This window comes from Sphaerodactylus townsendi, linkage group LG06 (assembly GCF_021028975.2).
Source record: "Sphaerodactylus townsendi isolate TG3544 linkage group LG06, MPM_Stown_v2.3, whole genome shotgun sequence".
Classification (NCBI taxonomy): domain Eukaryota; kingdom Metazoa; phylum Chordata; class Lepidosauria; order Squamata; family Sphaerodactylidae; genus Sphaerodactylus; species Sphaerodactylus townsendi.
In genome coordinates this window covers 87,912,636-87,927,816 of record NC_059430.1, presented here as the reverse complement: position 1 = coordinate 87,927,816, position 15,181 = coordinate 87,912,636, and the positions used below count along the sequence as shown (strand labels likewise).

The 15,181-nt window shown below is 40.4% G+C and overlaps 1 protein-coding gene across 1 annotated transcript in view; it reads right to left on the bottom strand.

Moving 5' to 3' along the window:
- Nucleotides 1-15,181, bottom strand: part of RSBN1L (round spermatid basic protein 1 like) — a 48,493-nt gene that overhangs the window by 26,674 nt on the left and 6,638 nt on the right. Inside the window, exons 2-3 of the mRNA XM_048499457.1 lie at nucleotides 9,279-9,398; nucleotides 1,880-2,523 (exon numbers count right to left, since the gene is read on the bottom strand). Coding sequence (XP_048355414.1) covers nucleotides 1,880-2,523; nucleotides 9,279-9,398 — 764 coding nt within the window. The remainder of the gene's footprint in view (nucleotides 1-1,879; nucleotides 2,524-9,278; nucleotides 9,399-15,181) is intronic.

The following is a 15,181-nucleotide window of genomic DNA, read 5'->3' as shown; positions in this document are numbered from 1 at the left end:
GTTAACCAAGGTGGTGCTCTCTTAGTATGATTTACCTTTGCTAATCTGTGTCATACACTCAAATCTAAGCTACAATGGCTGTAGATTTAAACAGCGTTCCAAGTACCCCAAATCTTGAAGTCATGCAAAGAGGCAAACAAACCTAGACTTTACTCCTTTAATTACATGAATATATTATGTAAAGCTGTGCAGCAATTTGCATAGTGAAATAGTGATATTTGCTGTGCAATCGTGATATTGAACTATACCATAGTACAGATGGAACTGTAAGCGAAGTATATCTTAATTTCTGTATGTTGGGTAAATGGAAAATGGAAGCTATCAACTGTAATAAACACATGAAAGTTTTATTATTTGTTCTTGAATAATAATTCTGACTGAGTAGTTCTAGTCATAACAAAGAGAGTGAATTTCTCCCACATTGTAACACTCATAGGACTCAAAGGGCAAATGATGCTCAGAACCTGGTAACCAGATAATGTTGGAATGGTTGTAACCACAGTGCATTTAAACAGTTATGTAAATTAAAAAATTCATGACATTTCAAAAATAAGAATACTAGTTTAAGGTAAAGAGGGTCAGTTTTCCATTAGCAGTGGCAGATATCCTTGTGTGAGCTGCTTCTGCCACCTTCTGCTCAGTCAGAACTTAAACTGGAAGTTTCCTTCCATTTTAGGTGGCAGATTTCTTCAGTATATGCCCTGACTGTTCAGTAGTAACACCTTGTTGTCAGGGTTCTGCTCTCCCAGTCACCATTTGGGCTGCTTGGGAAGTTACTTAAATCAACAGCCAAAAATTGCATAACTAGTAGTGTTAAGATAAAGATAAAGTAGTGTTAAGACATTTCCTATACTTCTGAAAACCAAGGCATGCTTTTTTTTTTACTAAAAATGGAAGCACATTTTACTCTTATTTGTAAAAGACCTACCTTTAGTTTGTGGAAGAATAAGTATTGCCCATGAAAGAACCCACCTAATTTTCCTGAGAGTTACTATTCTAGCCGAGCTGCCTCAAGAGTAGGTAATTCTGTTTCTTTTTCTGCATCAATAATAGTTAGAATGCTCAGTAATGTCCAGTGTAATGACCCCAAAAGAATTCTGCATCCACAGTAGAGGCTGACTGAACCTTTAGGCCAACTGAGCCCACATGGGGAAGAGAAGCCTATTAATCAAATCAAATTATAAATAAATAAATTCTATGCAATGTTATTACAGTCTCAGTCCAATGAAATCAATGGGCTTAGATTTGAATAACTCTGCATGAGATTGTACTGCTTCTCTCCTTCCAAATAATAAATTACACAGAGATTCAGCACGCAACTAAATGGATAAGTAATTTGGACTTACAGAAGCCTTTCACTATTTGTATACCATGCTTTTCTCTACCAAAAAGAGAAAGCAGCTTACAATCATCTTCTCGTCCCGCTGCCCTGCAACAGGCACATTGGGAGGGAGATGAAGCTGAGAGAATTCTGAGTGAACTGACTGGACAAGGTCACCCAACAGGTTGAATGGAGGAGTGGGGAATCAAACCTGGTTCTTCAGATTGGAGTCTTCCACTAACGTGGAGGAGTGGGGATTCAAAGCCAGTTCTCCAGATTAGAGTCTGCCACTCTTAATCACAACACCACCCATACTATCAATGCCCGTTCACACACACAACTTGGGAATTACTGCTGTAAAACAATAAGACACTAAAGACAGCTTCTATTCCTCAACAGAACTGTACACAAGTGCACAGTAACACCTGATGTTTAAATAAGCCACTGTTCTTCTGTTTAAGAGATATCATTTATATAGACGAAACTGATGACAACTGCACACAGTTTTTGGAGAGTTAAAAATATTAAATGCTTTGAGAATAAAAGATAACCTCTTACCTGAGCGTGAAAATTTGAAATAGTTGTCGTCTCTATATCTTTCTTTCCCAAAATCTCCATTTTCACTGGTGAATTGGGAAAATTAATCGAAAAGTAGTCTAAAAAGTCAGGTAAGTAAGTAGCTGCCCCATGAACAATACCCATTACATAGTAAGCTGCGCAGTTTTCATTTTCACTAAAAACCAGACCCACAAACTCTTCTGCAAATCTCTCCATCTCCACAGGAGACAAATGGGAGAGTTCATTACTGTAGGCATGGATAACTGAAGCACCTCCATTAGGCTGGTGCTCAACATGAATGAACTGTCTGAACTCCAACGTGTCCAACCTTTTGAGTGTATTCTGAACCCGTGGCTCCTTTAACGAGACAAATGGAAACTCACTGTTCTCTGGTATCTTGTAATCACAGTCCTTCTTGGGATCCATATTTTTTCCACTGAAATTCTTAAGATGATTATCAACAATGCCTTTGGATTCTTGATCATCAATATCAGAAAGCAATCCAGAGCAGATGGTCTGAATAGATTTACTATACATTTTTGGACGCTTCCTTTTCTCGCACTCTTTGTGTTTCTTTTTCTTTTTCTTCTTCACTTTCTTAATCTGTAGATCTTCTGCACTGCTTTTTGGTTTCTCCTTCACACCTGTTAAAAAGGAAGGAAGGTATTTTTTAATTTTTTAAGCTAAAAAGGCATTTTAAGACCAAAAAAATGCAGCATTGATTCTGGTGTGAGATAAGACTGAACAAGTATTGTCACACAGTACCGTCAAACGCCTAGCAGCAGCATATGCTGCAGAACTAGCTGCTTTATTCATTATATTTCTAATTGCTTTAGTTCTACCACACTAATTGTTTTGGGTTTATGTAATGAGTAAGAATGCAGACAGTTCTCGTGCTCATGCAGTGTTGCTATGTCCTAGCCCCATATGTGGAGTATGACTGAAGACTTCCCACGGTTTTAAAAGCCTTAAATCAGTGGTTCTCAACCTTCCTAGTATCGCGACCCTTTAATACAGTTCCTCATGTTGTGGTGACCCCAACTTTAACATTTATGCACTTTACAGATGGAGAACACTGATGCAGAGAGTCTTAGGCAACCCCTGTGAAAGGGTGATTCGACCCCCAAAGGGGTCCCGACCCCCAGGTTGAGAACCACTGCCTTAAATCAAGCTGCAGTTTGTCACAACATCCAAATGCAGGTACCTTGACAAGTAAGAAATTATTTCCTTGGTTTAATCTCAATTTTAATCTGGGTTGCCGGAGGGGGGGGGGGCAGGGCAGGGCGGAATCAAGTCTTAGTTTGTCCAGCATGTCAAACTGGGGCTTGATTCATATTGCGAAGCTTCCAATAATGTACCATGCATGAGCCAAGGAAGGCACGTAAGAACAAGCCTTGCTGGAGTTCACCACAAGAAGAGGTTTGTTATGACGCCTAAATACATCAATTATAGCACAGCTAGAATTCAAGCTCTGCTACTGTATGACTGTATTAGTCAATGGATTGTATATTAGAGATAAGATGAAAGAGGCAGAAGATGCAAGAACAAAAGCAATCTTCCAGTTAATATTTTACCATCTTGACATACTGAGGTGTTAAAGACATTCACCAAAAAATGAACATCTACTTTTAATTATTCATAAGCAGCACAATCAAATAGGCTGTCTACATGAGAAGACACTTCACTTTGGACAAAGAAGAATCTGCAATTTCAAATGAATCCCCCTTCCTGCTGCAGTGGTCCATGCCACAATCCACATCAAACCAGAGGGGTGTTGTTAACGGAAAATAGGAAAAACCCCATTCAGTAAACATAATTGTGTTAATAGTTCATCAGATCCCACCTACTACAGCATAGTTAATAGTGATGCAGCTCATTAATCTGAGAGAAACATCAGAAGCCAATATGTCTGTCCCAAGACGGCTGGGACTCCCACCATCTGGTGCATCTCCAGGCCCTTGCAACTCTTGGGGTGGCAGAAAAAGCCCGAGCCACCTGAGGTCACACAGACCTGCTCCGGCAGCTCTTAGGGCAGCTTGTTTTAGGTACCACCATAAAAGAACTCAAGGAACACAGAAAAAATGTGATATTTTTAAGCATGTACTTGAAGATATAATGTGCAAAGAGGCCCTTGGAGAAAGAAATATTCTCATAATACAAGGAATCCATGTTAAAAGGGACTGAGGGAGATCCCTCCGCACAATTTCTTTTTGCACCTGAAGAAATCCATTACCAAAGCATACATCTACAGCTAAAGCCACTACCAAAATATATGTCTGTTTGAGGTGGGATCTGTGGAATTAGTGCTACAATAAAGGAATCAAAACATCTCTAAAAAGACTGATCTGTAGCAATGCTTGTTCAGTCTTCAAAGGATGGGAACGTTAATGACATAAGAGAACGCCTTTTGAGAAGCTACACTCCTGTTTCAAACTCTGATGTATGGAAAGATAACCAATGCATGAACGAATGTTCCAGTTCTGTAGAGAAGGGGATGGGATCAAATCGAACCTATCTGAACAGATTTTTATAAAACAACATAGCTCTCTGTTGAACACACACATACAGCTTAAGTAAGAAAGAAGCTTCAAGTACATAAGAACCTAAGAAAAGCCATGCTGGATCAGACCAAGGTCCATCAAGTTCAGCAGTCTGGTCACACACTGGACGAACAGGTGCCTCGAGGAAGCCCACACACAGCAGTATTATCCTGCTTGTGTTCCACAGCACCTAATATAATAGGCATGCTCCCCTGTAAACTGCTTTGAGACTCCTTATAATTGAGGAAAATGGGGTATAAATCCAAATTCTTCTTCTTCTATATCTGAGGTTGTGTCTAACTAAATCAGTTATGTTCTACTTTTAAACTAATTATGAAGTCACTCAACAGATATTTATGGAAAACAAAACGAGCAGAATTATTGTCCAGTATTGACTGATCTTGTTAATATCAGCATACATACTCCCAGATTAATCATTTGGATGGACCTCAACAGAAAAACTACAAGAGGCACACACACTTTATGCCAGTTTTCCAGGCCTATTGAAAGAAGAATAAACCCCTTATGGGCAAAGTGGCAAGAGAAACCAGGTCCTGCTTAACCAACCAAGATCACTGAAATATATCCATAAGCAAGTCTTTTTATTGTAAGCAACTTTGAGAAACAAAGTTGAAAAGCAGACTAGAACTTTTATAAGAAACAGTGAACATACTTGAAATAATATAAAGTTCAGCTCTTAAACAATGGGGCAGAAGTGGAGTTTTCTTTTGATTAATCTTGGCTGGCTCCCGGGGATTAACCTTTATGTGTCTTCTGGAAGCAATGTAAGCTGTAACTGAATCTAGCAAAGTCCATACAGATTGGAGTATGGATTTAATGTCAAATGTTAACACCTTCATGTCTTTCTGCCTCTACAAAATATTGCTGGACTGTCTTGGATTGATTTCTGAGCTAGTTCAGTCAGACCCTGGCTAATAGCTGCCCAGTTCCTACTCTGTGAGACACCCCTCAAATCTTGGGTGCTGTGTGGTTTCCGGGCTGTATGGCCGTGTTCTAGCAGCATTCTCTCCTGACGTTTCGCCTGCATCTGTGGCTGGCATCTTCAGAGGATCTCTGAAGATGCCAGCCACAGATGCAGGCGAAACGTCAGGAGAGAATGCTGCTAGAACACGGCCATACAGCCCAGAAACCACACAGCACCCAAGTGATTCCGGCCGTGAAAGCCTCCGACAATACACCCCTCAAATCATTCATTTCTTCCATCCAGCCGCCCACCCACAGGGTCTGATAGGGCTACAAAAGTGCCAAAGATGAGTGGACTTCCTTCCCACTTCCCACATTTAGCAGACATTACAACTTTAATACCCTCTGCTCTAAACAAGGAAAATTAGAATTGAAATTCCATTAATGTAGCCCCTGCAATATTATCCTTAGAAAGGATACAATTAGTGACATGGCTAGCATTCCTATATCACAAACAAACTGAGGTTTGTTCATAAAAAGATCAGGGAAGTTCTTGGGCTCATATGTGCAATCCCCATTATATGCAAGTGGGAAGCTACAGTTAAGTTCAAACCCGGAATTCTTTCATTTGTTGGGGCATCCAAATTGAACAAGATGGCACGCTGTGGTCTGTTGTCTTGCCTGGAAACAGGGATTTTGAGCCACAATCTGTCTTAAAATCCATCCTTGTAAGCAAAACAAAAACAAAAAACCCACAAACCAACCACAGTTTGATCATCATGATGGATCAAGTTTACTCCTGGAGTTCCATTTCTGTGACTATTAAGCACAGAAATAAAAGCTGTCCAGCAGAAGCCAGAAATTAATTGAATCAGGATCACAACTTTAAAATACAAGATTGAGAATTTAAAACACATCAAATGCAAAATGTATTTCATGACCAAATTATAATAGCAATGGAAATTCAGATTTCAGGAATATACCATGCAAGATTCGCTTTGATTCTGTAGTGTATTGATTTGACATTAATGAACATTGCTGCTGTTTTGCATTTATTTATTTGTTCTAGGATTATAATAAACTAGCGGTACCCGGCCACGTGTTGCTGTGGGTTAGTATGGTGAAATGGGAAAGGAACAGTTGCAGCAAATCAACTGCAGAGGCCAGCAGTACGTGCTCATGCAAACATGCAGCCTGATACTGTGCGATGTCATTGATGTGTGTGCCCGCATTCCTTGGGGGGGGGGGATGGAAAGGCACCCCTCCCACACATCTAGGCTGGTTGGTCATGATCCTTTACCTGGGAGTAAGTTTGGTTGGTGGCAATGGGTGTTGCTTCTGAGTAAACCCTCTGAGGGACGCGACGCAGCCATTCAATGTATGTCATGGTTGATTTACCGAGCTTACTCCTGAGTAACGTGTGCCTGGTTTTCTTAACTGTAACGGCAGTATTCAGGGAATGTAGGGTGCCTGGCCCCTCCTTCCCGTCCCTTGCATGCCACCCCTCACTCTCTCCCCTTCCTCACTTCTCTTCCCTTGCATGCCACCCCTCCTCCTCCCTCCCTTCCCTCTTCCTCCGCTAGAGTGGGTGGGTCATATCCAGATGCTGGGCACCCTTCCTCCCCTTCCTTGCATGCCACCCCTCACTCTCTCCCCTCCCTCACTTCTCTTCCCTTGCATGCCTCCTTCTCCGTCCCTTCCCTCTCCCTCCCTCTCTTCCCTTGTATGCCACCCCCCTCCTTCCCTTCCCTCTCCCTCCGCTAGGGTGGGTGGGTCATATGAAGATGCTGGGCCCCCTGCCTCTCCTCCCTTGCATGCCACCCCTCACTCTCTACCCTCCCTCACTTCTCTTCCCTTGCATGCCTCCCTCTCCGTCCCTTCCCTCTCCCTCCCTCCAGCTATCTTTTACATTCAAGCTTATTCAATATGGGTGTACTCTTGCATGCCTCCCTTCCGTCCCTTCCCTCTCCCTCTCTCCAGCTGTCTTTTACATTGGGTGTGGAATATGGGTGAGGAAGTAGTTAAGTGGTGGTTGGATGTGAAGGAGGGCAGAGCGAGGAGTGTGAGGATGAGCTGAATGTGTATGAGAGTATATGTGTTGTGTGGTAGTAGTGGGTGAGGCATAAGAGTGGAAGGTGAGGAGGGGGAAGAGTGTGGGGGTGGAACCCCACCTGACGTCTCACACAGCAACGTGTGTTTCACTTCCACTCGAGTTATTACCTATGTACTGTTTTCACTGCACATATGTGGCCATCTGAGCGAACATTCTAAGGGCATACCATGCTGCACGAACATTCTAAGGGTGACAGTTACACACAGTCAGCTTCATGTCCTTCACCATGGAGCGCCAGGAAAAAGGTGTTTTACCTAGGCCAGGTGTGAAATTTCAGGTATGTGAACATCTAAAAACACTCTCGCCTGGATGACTGCAGTTTCTGGAAATTTTCAGAGGAATTGGCCCAGCAGTTCCTGTGCTAAACCATCAGGAACAAACTCACGGTTTGATTTTTATATAGATAGACAATGCTCAGTGCAATCCTAAAGACAGTTACACCGGTCTACATTCCTTTCAATGGGCTCAGATTGGTGTAACTCTGCATAGGATTGCACTGGTATTCATTTATTTAAACATTTATAGCCTACCTCTGCTCACTGTTCAAGGCAGCTTACTATATTATCAGTGAAAACCAGAATAAAACAACAAACCCCCAATCTCTTCCTTCCCTCTATAAAAGGATACCTGCCATTCAAACTCCTTTTAAAAGAACTGACAAACAATCCTTACAGTGCATCCTGAAGCTCCATGGACCCTCCCCACAAGAAGTATATTCTACAAAGCAGGAGCCATTATAAGAGTCTGGACACTGGTCGATATCAGACAGACCATACTCTAAGTGGTCTGACAGCCCACAAATGGCTAGCTGAAGTTTATAAATGGCACATAGGGAAATAGGGAAAAAAATCCTTCACATATTTATATATTAATTAAAAAAAAGATTATTCTGGTGTTGTGGTTAATCTGGTAGACCCCAGGTTAAAATCCTCATTCTGCCATGAAAACTTGTTGGGTGACCTTGGGTTGCTCACACACTCTGCCTGACCTATATTATGGATCGGATGCAAGGATTAAATGGAGGAGAGAATGATATAAACTACTTTGATCCTGACTGGAGAAAAAGACAGCATAAAGGATTTTTTAAAAATTAAAAATCAGACTGAGTTTATAAAAAATCTGGCACTGTTTTTTTTTTTTTTGCTTGAACAATTTGATTACAGGCCCCAAATATTGCCATAGGAACTCAAAGGTGATGAGAAGAAATGAAGGGATAGGAGCAGGGGCTAGCCAGGGGAGCAAGAAGAGAAGGAGTAGAGAATTTTAAGAGTACCACAGAGGAAGTTGAAGAAAAAGAGGCTAGAAGGTAGAAAGGATGAAAGGCAGGAGGACGGTAAAGCAGTCAAGGGGGATGGAAGAGAATAAGGTAAAGGGAACAAGGAAAGAATCAGGGAAGGTGTGGTTAGAGGAACAACAGTGGATGAATGGCAAAAAGAAGGTGGCAGTATGGGTGGGACAGAATTAATTAAAGGGAAGGTAAAAGAAAGTTAAAGAGACTCAGTGGGAGCAGAAATCTAGGACAAATAGCAAAGGATTATTTTTAATTTGCTCCCTATCAGCTCTATCACTCATGTTCTATACTGTTGTTTTACAGAGAGGGCTAAACTCAATGGATACAATAAAGAGCACCAAAAAACATCCCCCAGATCCTGGCTAGAATATGAATAGACCTTCAAATAATACCAGGTTCATGATGTGGAGGCAAGAAAAGGCAAAACGTCTCTTGTCTTGAAAACCTTACAGATTGCCATCAGCTATGACTTGATGGCCAAAATAAAAATAAAAATCCACAACTTCTTGTTGTGGACTTGTACCAACTTACCTTTCTGAAATAATTTCATCTCTCCATTCTCTTTCTTGATTTCAGATATTAATCTGTGTTTCTTCTTTTCTTTCTGCTTTTCCTTATCCTTTTCTGTAATTTTATCTCTGGCAATTTGATCTAAAAAGGAAACATTTTCATACTGAACCAGTACAGGAAAATTATTGTAGTTATATTTTATATATTAGTCAAATACAAATTCTACATAGTTCTTAGGCAAAAAATATTAGGCTATCAAGAGAAGGAATTGTATTCACAATCTAAACCAGAAAATATTTATTACTACTAGATCCAGGAGGCATGCCTAAGCAGGTCTACTTGGATATAAGCCCAATATTATTCAGTGGGATAAAGTATTCTTATGATTGCCGCTCTATTGTACTGAGCTTGAACATGCCTGATAACAGGAATGGAACTGCAAATTGCTTGGCATGTGACTGGAGGCTGGCTCACAGTAATTTGGTATCTTCAGATTAACCAAGCATCACATTAGTACTTAGCAAACATTTTAAAACATATTTGAATGGCTTTACCCTTGTACAGAAATAGCAGTCAGGGTATAACAAAGTGGGGCAATGGAGCCAGTTGCTTAGATCAGTTCACTTCAGAAACTGATGATGAATCACAGCTAAAACTGTTTTTCTTATAGACTGGTATATTAGCAAAAAGGTTCCAGGAAGGTAGCAATGGTACTCTGTCATTACTAGTTTTACATACTCATTTAGCTCACCTCAGGGTACCTAAGAATATAAAAAAATGCTACAAGATACAATTTTAACTCCATACAACATAGTTTATTATTACTTACTGCTGATAACTTTAAGTTAACAATCATCATCAATATTATTCCCATTTTATGGCTGGCTAACTGAATCAACGAGCAACTTGCCAAGGATTAAGAACAAGTCCATGCTATAGGTTGGATTCTGATCTTGGAAACAGGGACCAACATCCAATGAAATACTTCAAGTGTGCCTAACACCCCATCCACATGGGAGGCAGTGGGCCGTCGTGCTGATGTAGCACCATCCTGCCACTCTCATTGAGCCTTCCCAGTGGCAAGGGGAGGACTGCAAAGTACAAACCTTTCCATGATGCCAAGAAATCTCTATGGGCCGCAGTGGACATATGCTGCCCAAAAGGGTGGCTTACATCCGATCTGCGGCCCACCACCATAACGTCAGCAAAGGCGGGGAGAGAGTCTACAGTTAGTTCCTCCCCTGGCCCCAAGTTCCAGCACTCAGGAGGGCCAGGGCGGCCAAACAGTGGAGGAATCACCCCTCCACTGGGTAAATGCCCTAGGGATGGCAAATCCGCCGGAGCAGTCATGTACTTCCACAGGCAGATTCACCCTCCCCCCCAGAGGGGGTCGAAATGTCTGGATGTACCCAAGGGGACTTCTGACTTTTTCTCTGAACAGTAATTCTCATGCCAAAGCACTTTAAACAAGTGCATAAATTACTTTAAAATTAAAAATGAGTAAGCTGCTATTCAATAATCTACTACCAGATTTATTAACTTAAAGATCTCAATTCTATGTATTCTATTGTTTTGCTAAAGCACGCTGCTAGAAAATAAAAAGTTTATTAAAATAAGGACATTAATCTGTTCTAAGTGACAAAGGAAATAGTAACTGACCAAGTGTATGGCATTTCATAAACTGCAAGAAAGGAGTAGCATTAGTAGCAGTCTGTTTCTGTAACAGAAGCTACAAACTTCAAAATGTTGCTGGATGCCAAAATCTCCAGCTGCTCTGCATCAGCTTCCAGAGGACAGCTCACACCAGCAGTCGATCACAGAATATGCAAGAACCACATGAAGATCAAAAGACAGCAAAAGCAAAAAAAATCACACCATAAGCATTGTAATCTCGGAAGGAGGACGGAATTAGTGAACTACTGCAGCAGAGCCTGCTGTCTAATCACAGATTGTCATACTACGTGCTTTGGAAACAATCCTCATGATTCTAAAAAGCAAACCACTCAAAACATAAGCATAAGGCAGCTACAATACGAAGAAACAAGATAAATAATCACTTTACTAAATCCACTAGAGACAACATGACCTGAAAGGCGATAAGCTGGTGCATGGGTGTTTATCATAGACGGCAAGGAAGGAATTTTATCAAGAGAAAAATATACAACATAAGTTTTTTAAAAATAAATTAAAATCCTTTTGTCAATTTCAAAGAATAAAAGTCAGTCCCAATGGGGGTGGGTGAACCGACTCATGGAGCAGATCTGCCCTTTTGCCCCAGATTTGCTTACCCCAGCAGAGGAGCAAACATACCAGCAGCCATACACCACAGACCTGGGCACCACATCAGTGCTCCCATCAACGCAGCAGGGGCATGCAAGGGGCGCACTTGGGAGTGGAGCCAACATCAGTTGGGTTCCACCCCGGTTTTGCAAGTAGTTATGCCGTGGTCCTGGGGCTTGGACATTTCGCTACCCTTTCAGGTGACATAAGCCCATTAAGCCTTATGGAAACTTTCCGCAGTGGGTTTTTTTGTTTTTCTGCCTCTGTACGCTGCTGGAAAGCAATCTGGAGGCAACAGCGCCACGGTGGTGCATTTCCAGCCACCTGGAGCTGTGAGTTGCTGTTATATGTGTGAGAATGGACCATGAGAAAAAAATCTGCCTTCTAAGGTTAAGAATGATAACTTGGATCCTAAGCCTTGCTTCCACTTCCATTGTACCCTTTTCCATAGTGAATCACCTCCACAACAGAGCGTATCTCTCTGGTTCTAAGAGGTTCCATTCATGCAAGACCAGCATCATTCAATAAGCTGAAAAGCATCATTGCCAAAGGAAAGCAATGAACTATGGAGGACCACCTCAGATAAATCCAAGGATTAGTATTCAAAACTACAAAATGACAAAGCTTATTGTTGTGGATTTCTTATGGCATCTAGGCAATAGGATTACAGATAGGAGGATCTTAGACATTCTATCCTTCCTAAGCATATCCTGGTGATCCTGTACTATGTTACGAACTAAATATCAAACCTCTGCAATCTGTTCACTTAAAGTATGAATATTTATGACTACCAACCATTTATTTAAGCCCACCAATTGATGTCACAGACATCTCAACCTCTCTTAGATTTGACCAAGTATGTTTAAGTTTACGGTGTAAAGCCCAATGATAGAATGTTCATACAAATGTGCAACAGAATTGAAATAACTGAATATCAGTTCATCTGCACTGGAAGCCAAACAAAAATCATGCAATTCTGCAACACACAAGGTGTATGGCCCTAAATGGCCAAACGTTTGGGACTCTGCTAACAGGCTGTAAGTGGCTCTATGTAGTGGGAAACCAATGTATTTGCCACGCTGTAGCAATAGCAAATTGTTTCTATCCATGCTTATTTATAAAATATATGAATTTCAAAATGGAAAATTATTTTTAAAAATAAATGTAAGATTCTCAAGTCTTCCAAGATCCTCAAGTAGACCAACAGTTGGGCCAACACCGATACCTTCTGAATACACACTGCTACTTGTATCTCCCATTTCTTTCTTCAACTTTCTTCAATCTGGATTACAGGACACAATTAGCACAAATTTTGCAACTATCTATACCAACCGTATCACAGCCTTGAAATACAAATTCAACTTACTCATTCAGCCAGATTTAAAGAGACTGATATGCAAGCCATCATTTCCTCTGTAACGAGTAGCAATTCTGCTCAAGTAATAAGTCTCCTTTCTGTTTGTATCCTCATTGCTTTGAGTCTTAACAGCAAGCATTTTGCTTATCATCACCTCTATTTTGTTTTGCACTATGTAAACTGGGTCATATTCCTTAACAATCTAACAACCAATCATTGCAGTCTGCAATGTGCTTGCTTGAGCAAAGGTTGCACAACACACAAATGCAGGTTACGCTACTTTTGCCAGTTCTTGGATTTCCACAAAAAAAGAATATATTTTATGCTGGAGATCACTCAAACATGTACTCCCCCTCCCACACAAAGTTTATGCTATTCCTTGTTCAAAGATTTACAAAGTCCCTTGCTAACTCTTAATAAGCCTGAATAATCCAGTAGGAATTAAGATGCCAACTATTGGTATTGTCATGCCCCCACAGAGGCTTTTGTTATTTCCCCATTAAGATTCAGTTTCCCCATAGTTAGCAGGGGTTTAGTTCATTGTAAAGTATTTTAAGGGAGGGAATTTTAGTTAGCCCCTATCCCTTTAAGACATTTTCCAAAGAGGCAGTCTTCCTTCTTTACCCAGCAATCCCCTATTTTACCTCTAGCCAGTCAGTCAGAGCAAGGTGCCAAGGGTAGCTGGAGACTGTAATATTCGTGACGTTTATGGTGGTCCATACTAGTCTATGGTGATATACAGAGCACAAGTTAAGGTTAACAGCAATTAGAACCAGACAAAGACTGAAAGAACTAAAGGGAAGCAAGACACAGTGGACTTTCTTGAAAGCAACAAAGAGAAGACACAGTCTACAGCTTCAAATCTGCTCAAGATAAGCAAGTACTTTGATTTAGACCGACCCAAGGGAGGAATTAGGGTCTTAATTCTCCTGAGAAATAAACATATTGTTTAAATTGTTGGACCCGGTTTGTGTCTCCCCGACTCTGTCCTAGCCAAGTACAGGGCACCAAAAACAGATTCACTTGGGGGGCAGAACAGGTATAGATAGTGTAGAAGTTTTGAGTAGTTAGAAGGCAGAATCAACATTTTCAATTACATTTTTAAAAACTTATTATTAAACCTAGTTAATGACTAGATTGCCAAAATAAAAGGGCAAGCTCACAAAGCAATTTTGATTTTGCACCTACACACAGTTCATCGCGAACGTACTTCCTAGGACATCCGAAATCCATGGCCTCAGTGGCAGATACTGATCAAATGTGTAATTTTAAGAATTGCAACTATGAGTTTAGTGTTATAACTATCAAATAGCTGAGATAATTCAAACAAAAAGAGACTCATGTTCCAAAACTATTATAAATACTTATTGTCAGTCAAAACCTATCTGCACTAGGTTCAAAATAGCCATTGGTTTTCTTGTTCCCTAGGGAACAACAGGGCAACTCCTCAGGCTTCTAGTTCAACTTGAGGATATTCTGGGAGTGTAAGAAGAAGACATTAGAACAGAGCTATTCACTTTCAACCTGGCACTATTATGTACCTTTCCATCAGGTACAGGCAAAATCAGAGACCTCCAGGTGCAAAGCAGGAAACCACTGGTGTAATGGTTAACTGATCCATTAATTAAGAGGTTTTTAGTGACACTCATATTTGATGACCACAGAATTAATGCAGAACTCTGGAAGAAACTGCTCTCAATGAAACCAAATATGGGATTGTTCAATTCAGCTAATTCTAATACTATTAAACCACAACACTTTAAATTTTACATATTACTTATTTTAGTAGCGCTTTGTCACAATTTAAATTAGTGCAACTGTGTCTAACTGTGACATTTAGTAGACAAAGTTAACAGTAATTTAACTTGACACATAATAGTTCTGAAATATGTTCTAATCCCCCTGCATCTGAGGGGAATAAGATTGTATAGCTGTATTTTTTGTTAATTGTGCAGTGCAGTTAATGCTGTGCAATATATGTATATATTTACGTAGAATTTTTATGTGTCTCTATATTAGTAAGACTGTGTAATTATTTTCAGAATACTTTTCAAGGAAGCCTAAATACTAGAACTATTCAGGTGTCAGAAGAACATTTTCTTTGGATTCTACTTAGGGTGTCATATTTGTCAATAGACTGGATAAAAATCAATAACCAAAAAATTCACAAAATCAGATTTTTAAAAATTTAAATCTGGGTGTTTTAATGTTTCTGAAAATCTATCTAAAGATAGTTTTCTATTTAAGATACATTGCAGTCTAAAGGTTATTCATTATGAAATAAGAA